At 26.7% G+C, this 13,106-nt stretch overlaps 2 protein-coding genes across 2 annotated transcripts in view; one reads left to right on the forward strand and one right to left on the reverse strand.

Annotated features, from left to right (window-relative positions):
- The window catches only part of LOC107173681 (uncharacterized), a 447,370-nt gene that overhangs the window by 406,951 nt on the left and 27,313 nt on the right, over positions 1 to 13,106 (reverse strand). The window lies entirely within an intron of this gene.
- LOC107173678 (uncharacterized) lies at positions 3,513 to 6,414 on the forward strand. Its single transcript, XM_015524306.2, has 2 exons — positions 3,513 to 3,870; positions 5,475 to 6,414. Exon 2 carries the CDS (start codon positions 5,477 to 5,479, stop codon positions 6,206 to 6,208), a length of 732 nt encoding a protein of 243 aa, XP_015379792.1. The 5' UTR covers positions 3,513 to 3,870; positions 5,475 to 5,476; the 3' UTR covers positions 6,209 to 6,414.

Consider the following 13,106-nt stretch of genomic DNA (forward strand, 5'->3'; position numbering starts at 1 on the left):
TTACATCACACCAGTCACCAAGATATAATCATAATATTATACAATGAAAATAACGAGTAAAACATTAAATTCTGATACTAAATATAATATGGAGATCCATGCAATTTTATACACACGATTTTCTTTATTTATATAGATACGATTCCCAGTCAATGGTAAATTTTTGTGATAAATTAATATATTTTCATTTCTTATCTAATTTTGTTGGATGTATTCAATTTCTATAAAACTAAAACCCTATAGATACTAATATTAAAATAATATGTATTGTTAACATTGTACGTTTTAATTTATTTAAAATATAGTAAATTATTTTGTTGAGATTTATTTCAGAACGTCACGAGAATATTTTATTTGGTAAACATTCACATGGATACAATGATATTAATCGATTTAGCCAGATCATACATTCATACCTACAAGTGTTCGATAGAGTTAATCGGATCCTTAAATATTTTATAGTCTCTTTCGACATTATATTATATTTACTCGTGATTGGTACCTATATTAATTTTTAATGAATCATACCTACCTAAACCTAAGTAATAAAATATTTATAAAACCAGACGTTTAAAAATTAATTGATTTAAGCGGTTATAGTAAATTAGCATAATTCAAAAATGTAACAATATATTATAATTTGTAAGGTGCATATTATGATTAATTAATTTAAAATGCTTGCCTTTCGTTGCAACCGAGTGGCCCGAAAATACGACACCACCTTGGATTTGATGATTATCTTTGGATAAGATACTTATTCAGGTACACATGTTTTACGAGGCGTTAACATCAATCGGCATTCAATTCTTGTTTCTCCATGTTTTAAAATTTACTCCTCCAGATCATTGTGAGATTTGAAGATAAGTGTTAGGGTTCATAAACCACTTTGCATCTTATACCATTGTTCAAAAAACAAAAATAACAGCAAAAATTCATAAAAATGATGACAAAAAAAAATTGTAAATAGGTAGGTAAATATAAATTAAAACAAAGTGCTGTATGCTTCTGTTTTACAGAAATTAGGTACACCATTGAGGGTGCAGAATAAGTTTGTTTCATATATGATTTGACCTTAAGTTTGAAAGCAATAATGATACATCAACATCATCTTATAATAATAAAAAAAAAAAATTAAAACTGTGTTGATGTCTTTTCTTCTAATGTTGTATCAATATACAATGTTGAATGTAATACATTCAATGTATTATTGTATTATTTAAAATGTATTCAATCCGCTTATAAAGAGCGTAAAAATAAATAGACCATGTATTATTAAGTAGGTACATCTTATAAATAATTTTGAGTCTGATACGAAAATTGCACATCCTTTTGAACTACTTGGGATTGAAATTGAACTATTATATTTTTATTCACAACCATTTACCTAAGTGGGGTACACTCGGTTATGGTCGTTATGGAACACCGGAATACTCTGAAGAGTAGGGTATTTCACTAGGTTGATAATTGATATTGCTCTAGTCCAAATGGTTATACCTATAGAAGATGGTTTTAAGGCAAAGTCAAAATATTATTACAAAAATTCAACAATATTAACAATAATAATCTATTTTTTTGATGTACAATGTTTTGTACATTCAATTGGGAGGGGGTATGCCACTGAATTGAAATAAGCCTATAACATCCATATATCTAATTTATTATTAAAAAAAATAACTTAGCATTCGAGAAAAATAAATAAATGTTATGAATAATCAATAAATTGTATTTGTACCATTTGTACCATATAGCATTTCCATTACTTTATAATTTGGAGGCAGTGATTTCTGTTCAATAAAAGAACACAGGAAGCTACTTATTGTTGAAATTGAGTTAGCAATATCTGTGAAAAATAATTATTATTCTTAACGCATTATAATATCTAATAATTCGGTTTAAAACATATTATTTTCAGTGATCTCTATCTATCTTAAGGAAGGTGATTTTATACTATAGTGTGTTTTCATACGTCAACTTTCTTTTACTTACAATATTACATTTGAAAATACTAAATACTATAGAGTATATTATATAGGTTCTAACATTTCTCGCAAAAACTTCGCTTGATGTATATCCTTGGTAAAATTTATTAACTGTTAAATGTTTTCTACATAGGTATTATGTATACTTACTGTTTTAGTTTTTTTTTATAATTAATTCACATTTGCGTTTTCTTTTCATTATAAGACAATTTATTTTATTTATATAATATCTACATATTTAAAGTGTTTAGACATTGTTGAGTAGAGATCATTATTTTTAATTTTTAACAATCTGAAAAAATCCCTTATTTATTAAATAATAATACAATAATTACCACGGCTATACATTATTATGAATATACAAAGTATTTATCAAGTTTTCACGTCATAGACATTTGAAAAATACAAATTTTAAAAAAATTCTAAAGGCCATAATAGCTCAAAAAGAGTAAAAATATTTCGAAAATGTTATCATAATATGTGGAAAATTATAATGTAAATATTTGATGAAAATATAAATAGTACCTACGGTTATTATTAGTTTTTAAGTTAAGTAAGTACACTAAAAAACATGAAATCGATTTTTGCAAAAAATTACTTTGCGTTAAAACTACCATTTTTCATCAGTTTTTTTTGTTTTTCCCGACTATTTCTAAAACTACTAGGAATCTTCACCTTTCGAATGCACCTACTACTTTCACTTTCTATCAAAAAATATGCTGATGTCCAAAATCAAAGTATTTTACTACCCTAAATATTAATAACAGAAAACACACATTATTGTAAATACAATACATTCATTCGTTATACGCTTAGTATCTAAAAAAAATGAACATTTAAAAGTATTTTAAACAATAAGGACTCAAATTGTCAAATTTCGGTGGGATTTCTGCGTATGTATCTACACAAAATGGTGAATAATAACTTCACAAAATCACAGCATATCAACATATCACTATATAGACCAGTGTTTCCCAAAGGGTGTGCCGTGAAATTTGAAAGGTGTGCCGCGACAACTTGAACTTTTTTTGTAAAATAACATAAAATGATTTTTTTCAAAATATTAAAATATATAATACAAATAAAAGTAATTAATAAAAAATTAACTTTAAAATTACAAAAAAAATATATAATTGTAAATTTTAGTGTGGAACGTGTGCTTGATGTTGTTTGCATAATAGTTCAATTCTAGGTGGGATCGACGATAAACACACCCGCATTTCTTGTTTAACTGATAAAAGTCGTTCACGTTTCTTATTTTTAATATTTATATTAATATTTTTAATATCTATACGTATTATTTGATAAGTATATAGATAATATTTATCCAAAATGTGCCGTGACTTATAATAACCAATAATAATGACGTGCCGCGATGGGAAAAAGTTTGGGAACCGCTGATACAGACATAAAGTTAACAATTTAGTTTACTATCTAAGAGGTTATGTTTTATTATCTTATCAAAATCCGTTTAATCATCATTCATTATAGAATATCGAATATCAGATATAACTATTGATAATTGAGATTTGAGACACCTTAAGGCTAAAACAGTCAATAAAACGTTTTAATGTTAATATTATTAGTTAATAATTTAATAATTCTCTGTTCCTTGATCAAATTAAACAATATTAAAATTAAACCATTAGATAACTTTTTATTTCATGTGTTCCCTGTGCCGGATGTTCGGGAAATTCCGGTTTCAGTGATTAGAGAAGTTACACCATTTTAACAATTATTGTTAATTGTTATACCTATTATACTATTTATTTTATAACATGTACCTAATAATTCTTTGTTAATTAGTTATTGTTTTATTTTAAAATATTGATTTAAAGTGTTACGTTTTCAATTCTAATCATAAAATATCAATAACATCAAAATATATTAAGTGAGTAAAATATAAAATAAATAGGTACTAAATTAATGGTATGTGATGATTTGAGAATGTCTGGCAATAGTAATTTTTAAAATTTGTTATAAAATCAAAAAAAGTTTTTTGTTATTTATAGACATTTGTTACTACCTAGCAATTTTTTTTCTATAATAATTATTATTAATAAAAAATGTTTTGTTTATAGCCTGACAATTCAATATTAAGATGTAATTTTAGGTAAATATCTGAAATTATTGAAAATAAATTGTCACAATTTATTGTTATAGCATTCTAAATTCTAATTGGTCGAAACCATGAACATTTTAAAATCACTTTTTACCTAAAAATATATTTAATATCAATTTTTTTTAGCTTTATTGAAAACTGATAAAAGGCTTCTCATATGTTGTTAATAATAAAACCAATAAATCTAATAACAAATATTATATAATATATAAACATAATTTTTTTACCATAGAAATTATGAATATACATTTGAATAAGTTAGGTAGCTGGTAGGTACTTATAAAAGAACGAAAAACTAGACTTCAAACTATTATATATTTTGTAAACACAATGACTTTCAAAAAATTTATATAATTTTATGTTATTACTTTATATTCTGGACCTATTGAAACTGTTCTATTGGTATTTGCTTAAGAGTTAATAACATTAATGTATAAATATATAATATAATGGAACTTGTGCGTTATCGCGCCTACCGCGTGCCACATATGCGTTATCGCGACTACCTCATATTATAGGTTATTGCGAGGCCGTTTTATATGCAATTCTATTTTTTCCAGTGTCGTTACAATCGCACTTATCGCAATTTTTATAGACTAGCTGAGTAACTTTTAGGACACTTAGAAATTTAGTTAAAACCACGCTGTCAAGTGAAAGACTTTGGGGATCGGCGAAATGGAGAAACAAACGTCATAGAGGTACAGCTCGACACCATTTAGAATCTTACTTGGCTAAGTTTATGTGGAGGAATACTTATCATAATGAAGATAAGTACAAAGTTTTACTTAATAGTATTGCAAATCATTGGCCACCACAAATTGACTTTTAAATTTTATATTTTATAAATTTTACTCTTAATTGTTGGCGTATAAATTTGACATATTTTATTTTATTAGATTTGACATATTATTATTAAACTTTATAATTATTATCATATTATCAATAAATACATTGACATTAGCTTTGGGTAGTTTTGTATTATTATAAACGTATTAAAAATATGCTGTGTTCGAAATCAAGGTAGTCGCGATAATGCACAAGTGAAATCAAGGTAGTCGTGACGAGTCGGCGGTAGTTGCGATAACGCACAAGTACCAATATAATAATTACATACAATTATAATAATAATATATCAATACGAATAGTGAATACAATGTTTTCAGCAAAAATAAATTCAACCTAACATATTATAAATAGTGAAATAAATTACTCTAACCACAGTATAAATATTATATTAAGTAGGCCTGCTTAATAATTTAAGCGACATACCATCTTCAATCAGAATATTTCTTACAATGATTTATCATTAAATTCAAATTTGATGTACACATTCTCTGTTATTATTTACCTATTATTTTTATTATTTACTTTAGAAATGAATTCACTTTCATCTGAGTTTTCATCACTTCTGTCAAATGCACTTACCAGTCTAGGACACGAGCGACTATTCAACATTGCTTTTGTATTCACCGTTGAAACTGGATTTATTCCGACTTCTTTGGCAGAACATTTTTTTTCAACTAATTCAAATATTCAATTAGCTAAAATGGTAAACACTCAACCACTAAATTCATATTGGCATAAAAATCATAATATTTTTCATGCTGAACTAGTAATGTCTAATCAATTATGCCATTTAACTGGTGTTCCTAACAATGATTCATTAATTATAACATTAAGTTATTTTGATTTATCAAAATGCACATGTTTCGAAATTGATAGAAGTATTTCCAGTATAAGCACAGAACTATTTCATTTATCTCTTAAATATAAAAATTTGGTTAGCGTTCCAATCAAATGTGCCATATTGGAAATCACTGTTGGTCAATATCCTGGTTTGGGCGGAATACCTGAAGAATTAATTTCATATATTATGACAAAACTAAACACCTCTGATTTGTATGCGTTGATGAGATGCTGTAAAAAAATTTATCATTCAGTGATAAGCAATCAATTTTTATGGAAAACATTAGCCATTGAGAATCATAAAAAGGCAAAACTATCAACTGATTTAATACAACAACCAATTATGGATTGGAGAATTGTGTATTATGAAGTTAATAGAATAAAATCTGGTAGAAGAACAAATACAATAATAAGAGAGTGATGTATATTATCACCAATATTAACACCAATCAAGATTTTAAAATTAATTGTACAATTAATTAAAAATATTAAATTATATATTATTTTTATAAAATTAGGATTAGTTATTTGCTAGTAAATAAATATCTTCCTGTTATTCAATAATTATGAGGTATTTTATACAATCTCAGATATTTATTAACAATAAAAATGATTAATAAGTTTGCATTTTACATAATATTTTATTTTCAAGTACCTACCTTATAGAAAAACCACATACATATTGTGTAAACTGTATACAAGTACAAATGAATTACATAATATATAAGCTGTACATTTAATTAACTAATTATGAGTATTTTATTTTTGATAACAAACACCTTTCAACTCTAAAAAGTAACAAACATTTAAAACAATAATTATAATAAAATATAATTAAAAGTTAAGTATTAAATATTTGACACATTAGTATTAATTTTTATGAATAACAAAAAGAGGAATTGAAGTTAATTTGCAACATGTAACAACAAAGTGGTTGATTTTTACCATAATTTCTGAGAGACAGCAGTGTTAAGGAACTGTGTAATGCAAGAAACAAAGGGATTTTTTTTAAAAATAATTTAGATGGTAATACACAAAAGTACTGTTGTAAAATGTATTCAATTATTAATAAAAGTGAGCGCCACGGTCAACTAAAGAAACCAAACTTATATTTACCAAAATAGGTGCCATTAGTATATTAGTAATATATTTTAATTAAATAGTTGGCAAATGTTAGGAATCTTTCTATACTCTGTCGACTGTCATAAAAGTTAAAAGAATAATCAGTCTGGCCAGCCAATTGTATTTAGTGCTGATTAACTCCCACCAACTACACAGTGTTAATGTAATACTTGGTTTTTTATGTTCCAATCGCATCATTCACTATGCCCACACAATGATTTTTCAAAAAAGACTGACTGAAAATTATTTGTGCTCTAGCTATCAAACTATACTTTATTATAAGCTTAACAAATTTGCTTGATTCAAATGTGTTGAAAACCTCAAGTTACTTGGAACTCCCTTACTAAAATCTTAAGTTTTAAGAGCCTTGCAGTATGCACTTGACTTATAAATCATAAGAAAGTGTAAGAATAAGGATGATACCTAATTCATCAACCGAACCATTAATAGATAAAAATATAAACTACGAAATACTTTCATATCATTGATTGTCAATACTAGGTGTTTATATTATTAATAAATAAAGAAAAATAAGGACTAACTAAGATATGTTGTATTATATATTTGTTCAGTATAACCATAAAGATCACAGGGAACAAAACCATTAAAAATTTCACTGCATTTTAATTTGTTCATAAATTAAGTACAGTATTTTTATAAATATTATAATATGTTACAAAACACAATTTTATGGCTTCAAGGTAATTTAGCATTAACAACACTTCCCATTCCTGGAGTAAGATTTTCTTTCTTTTTTTTGTTATATCACATGTATCTAACTAAATTTGTGCACATAATAACTATGAAAGTAATGTGAAATTGAAGTAACTTATGCGTTTTGTCGTGTATATTGATAAATATAATTCATAATTGTAATTTCAGGTGTAATATAAATAAATAAAAAGTAAATAGATGTGTCTTTTTGTTAAAATGTTTTGTTAGGTACCTGCAATTTTTATACTTACATTATATCTTCAAATAATGATGTAAACACCGAGTTTTTGGTGTATTTGACCATCTATGGCAGTGGTTCTCAACGGGTGTGCCGCGAGAAGTTTCTGATGTTTGTAATTTTATTATGCTGGTAAAAATATTGAAAACAGTAATTTATTTCATTACATTTGTGTTGAGTGTGTGTAGTGTCGCGAAAATTTGTGAAGTACTGATGTATAATGATGTGCCGTGAACAAAAACAGCTTGAGAACCACTGATATATGGTGATATACTTATGTGTGGCAGTTATCACCAATTTTAGAGACAGATACCTTATTAAGGTTCCTACTTAATAAGTTCCATGCCTCCTACCCTTTATAGTTTAATTAATTTAGTATAATAAGGGTGGTGGTTGTATAAGGTGTGATCACTGATGACTACTATTCAATTTTTATTGCCATGTTAAAAAATTATTGTATCTAACTATGATTTTAGATAAATTTTATTACTGTGTTTAGTGTTAAGTATTGACGTGCAAGTATGTCTCACTTGATTCTTACTAAATATATTAAAATAGCAAGGTCTGGTACGCATAACGCTTACTCCTCTAACTATCAGTATTCAGTTTAATGTTTTTCATTGATTGTTCTATTTCTATTTTTTTCTTGATTATTAATCCGATGACGTTTGAAATTGTGGATGTGTCTAAATCCAAATTTGAATAAGTTATTTTTAATTTTTTTACTTTGTGCATACTTCAATAGGTTGGAATTTGAAGAATAAATAAAAATAACAATCTAGGGCCGATGATATAAAAATAATATTGGTTTATATTAATCTATAAATAATAAATACATATATTGTAATTTTCTAAAAATGTCCGAGTACCTATTATGAGTACAAGCTATGAGTAATAATTACCTTTTATCATTTGCTTAAAAAATCATCAGCTTAACAATTAAAGTATAAATCATAAATTAAATTTAACCTAAAACGGCTAAAACCTATGGACATTTCAACATTTATATTTATTATTATTTAAAATACTATTAAGTTATGAACTATAAGTTTCATTATTTATAAATGGCCTAGCCACTTTAAAATAATAGGTAGGTAAATAGGTAAGAACTTTTTAACAATGAAATTATTGTTATTTGAGTTTGTACTTTGTATTTAGTTTTGAAATAATTTTTGCTTTTACTTAGATATATTTTTTTTTTTTGAATCTGACTGGTTTCTAAGGTACTTTTTGTTTAGAACTTTTTTCTTATCTGCAGATGCTTCTTTTTTATTGCGATTTTTTATTATACTTTAAAAACAAAAAAAGTGAGTTGGTTTTACTTTAACAACTTCCATCTAATAGTATCCATATAAATATTGTAAATATATAGGTATATAAAATCTTTTTACTTTTCAAGTTCCAAGCATCGATTTCCGAGTAAATATATGGAAAAATATAAAACTATTTAAACAATTGTAAATTTTTGAATCTAAAGAGTGTGAAGGTATATAGTTTTTTTTAAATACCAACCGTCAGATAATTGGAGAAAAAGAAAGTAACGAATCATAATATTACATTTTTGTTGGTAATTTAAAATTTATATAATATTTTAAGTTTATCACAATATACATATCGCATTAATTAATATCAGACAAAAAATTTCATCGTGGCTTGGTGAGGCGCGGTCGTACGCTCAATCTGCGGAAACGCACTGAGCGTACGTACCGGCCGCAGTTGCTAGCTCCCGGATGGGTGACCACCCGGGATTTTTAGCAACATATCCTTGCCACACTTACACAAACACGTGTTACAACCCTACCCAATTAAAAACCTACAAACAAATATACAAAAATAATCTCTACCGTACCACCCCACACCCAATGGCCTATGTTGCCGCGGGTTCTCCTTACAAAAAAAAAAAAAAAAAAAAAAAAATTTCATAAAATGCTACATAATATATTTTATATGAAAATAAAATATCTAATAATTTTTTCTAAATAGATTATAAAAGGTTTTAATATTGAATGTATAACCTTTGCTAGATTGAGAGGTGTCTAATATAGTTAATAGCCCCTTTGAAATATTAAAAATTCATGTTTCACAGTTGTAACCACTTTATTGACCCTCATATTTTGTATTAACAATAATAATTTTAAAGTTTACATGTCTAACTTAACCAAAAATTACACTAGGGCCCAAGCGGTAAAATTAAGTGCATTCAATCAATGGTTAATATAAACTATGAATTAAATATTAAAATAATATATAATATTAGTTATAAACCTACAATAACTACCATTGTTATTATAATATTTTATATTATACATAATACTTAAAATATTTGTGTTGATTATGAGGAGAAATATAAGTTAATAACAAACTAAATGACTAAGACAGTAGCTACCTATAACTACCTAACCTGTCACCTACTATTTACTATTTGGGTTTAAAGTTGTAGGTAGTTTAATTATAATAGATATACAACAATTTACAATAGTCAATAGTTTACCTCCATCAGATAATGTTTTATAAGATATAGTTGTACAAACATAATATTGTTTTTACTTTTTTTTAAAATACGAGTAAGTTCCTAATAAAGTAATAAAGTAATAACTAATAGGTACATGCGTTAATTGATACTATTTACAATGCCGATTATCGGGCGAGGTGTAGGTACCTATTATATACTATACAGGGTGATTCTTTTAAGTGGGTACACTAATTATCTCGAAAAGTATTTACTTTTTTCAAAATATTTTTTTACATGGTTTCAAGTTGTTAAAAAACCAACGTTTTTATTAAAAAATTATATTTTTAAATATTTTTTATCCTTATCATTTTTTTTAAGTTTTTTACTTTTTTGAATGACAACATGAGAGTTTTAATTTCATATTCCAAAGCAGAATATTTTACTAGTATTTTGATTCATAAAAATCGAATTTAGCGCTAGTAGTTTATGAGTTATAGGTATTTAAAGTTTAGATTGGCAGAGTGGAGTGGTACGGGGTTACCCCGCAAAATGTTTGTCCACTTCTCCGCTTGTCGAAACTTTAAATACATATAACTCATAAACTACTAGTCCTAAATTCGATTTTTATGAATAAAAATACTAGAAAAATATTCTGCTTTGGAATATGAAATTAAAACTCTCATGTTGTCTTTCAAAAAAGTAAAAAACCTAAAAAAATGATAAGGATAAAAAATATATTTTTAATAAAAACGTTTGTTTTTTAACATCTTGAAACCATGTAAAAAAATATTTTGAAAAAAGTAAATATTTTTCGAGATAATTGAGTACCCACTTAAAAGAATCACCCTGTATAACAATAAATAATTATATTATTAAATTAAATGGTACCTATGTGCTAACTATAGTTAAACCAACGCACTTAAGTTTGGAAGTTTTGTATTTACCTATTATTAATAGCTTAACGTTAGGTGAATGTTATGTACGAAATGCCTATACGTGTGTAATAATGTTATTATCATTTTATTATACTTGCCAAGATTTCAATAATAATATAAAGTGCAAGGAAATAACCAATATTGTTGGACTGATAGAATAGTAATATGATAGATCATGAACGTATGTGATACGAGAAAGAAAAGATTGATGAAACTCCCATACGCGTCAATGCTGACGTTAGTCTACAGGGAAAAATGAAACTGAACCATCTGAAAGAAAGTGGCCAATGAAAATCAATATCATCTTGTTCGTTGTTATGAAGTGAAAAAGAAAAGAATAAAAGGTAAAAAGAAAAATTCATAAAAAATTATCACAACCGCCTGATACTCGGAGCAGAAAAAACTTGAGAGTCGTTAAAAATTCATCGAAACGACCACCCTTTCGTACAAAAGACTTCCAGAATATTCAAAATTAATCTATTATTGAAGAGAACTGACAATAGCAGCACGGCAATCCATCATTTTGTTCTTCCTGTTGCTGTTTGGGTTAGGCAAAAGTATTATTATTAATATACTTTGCCAACGTCTAAAATAATTTTTTTTATATGTTAAAAAAAAATCATGAAGATGTTCTGCTGTTAATGAAAGGGATTTAAACACCTTGTTATAATAATATTAAATATATTGATGCTAACTACAGTCACTGGTTCAAGAATATATATATGAATAATTCATTTATTTATTAAGCATTAATCTTAGTATCTTGCGAAAGTAATATTAGTAACGCAACATATGGTAGCTTCTTTTGCAATGAATTTTATGTACCTACATGAATATATTGACTGGTATCGATATGGGTGTGTCAGGTTCTTTGATTGAATTATCTAAACCATGTACCTAATACCTTTTAATATGGTATTATACATTTATACACGGGTATCGTTTTTATTTAAAAATGATATACTTACGGCTGATGTATTGATTGTATTCGCTAATAGACTAGAAAAAAAAGTTGAAGGACATAAAAGATAAATTTCAAATCCCTCTGAAGAACTTCATAGGTACTCCTGATGGTGTATTATAGTACCGTCACATCAGTAGCGCAATTAGGAATTTTTTATGGGGGAGGTCAATTTTTTCTCAGTACAAAGCTATAGGTTACATTAATTATAACCCAGTAAAAAAAAAAAATTTACATTCCTAATTGTTGGCCAATGGGAAGGATTGGACACCTTCAACCCCCAACCCCGTAAATCAACCACAGCATTATATCATAGAACATTAAAATTCTATGGTCACATTCTGCACACTACACATCGATGACGCACTCGTCCCGTTCGCATTTTTGTTTTTTATTACTTATGTCTATAATTTTACTGGCTATTAAACACATTATATAGACTTACCGCACATTACTTTAATTAATATTTATACCATATTTGTATCATTTCATACGCCGTATGTCATTAGTCATTAACGGTCATTACCTATATTTTATTATTATTCACGCAATCATGCCTACTATTTATGTTAATTGTAATTGAAAAATCTTGATCACATTTATTTAATGCAACCTATGCATACCTAACTGGGTTTTTAATAATATTTTCATTTAAATATCATACCATAAATCAACTTCCGTTACGTTGATATAGCTTTCAATATAATGTTTAGTTGTATAATAGACACGGCTATGAAGGTCCAATTATAACTGGTAGCGCCGGATAGAGACTTTTCGGCCCACCGAGATTTTAAATTTCTACCGGACCTCAACAAAGTATTTTATATGGTATGTGTGCTTTAAATAATAATTGTTTCTCTAACGCACGTTTACAAATCACCTATCCAATAGGTACAT

This window comes from Diuraphis noxia, unplaced genomic scaffold, assembly GCF_037042655.1.
Source record: "Diuraphis noxia isolate RWA-SAM2 unplaced genomic scaffold, SU_Dnox_SAM2 contig0003, whole genome shotgun sequence".
NCBI lineage: Eukaryota > Metazoa > Arthropoda > Insecta > Hemiptera > Aphididae > Diuraphis > Diuraphis noxia.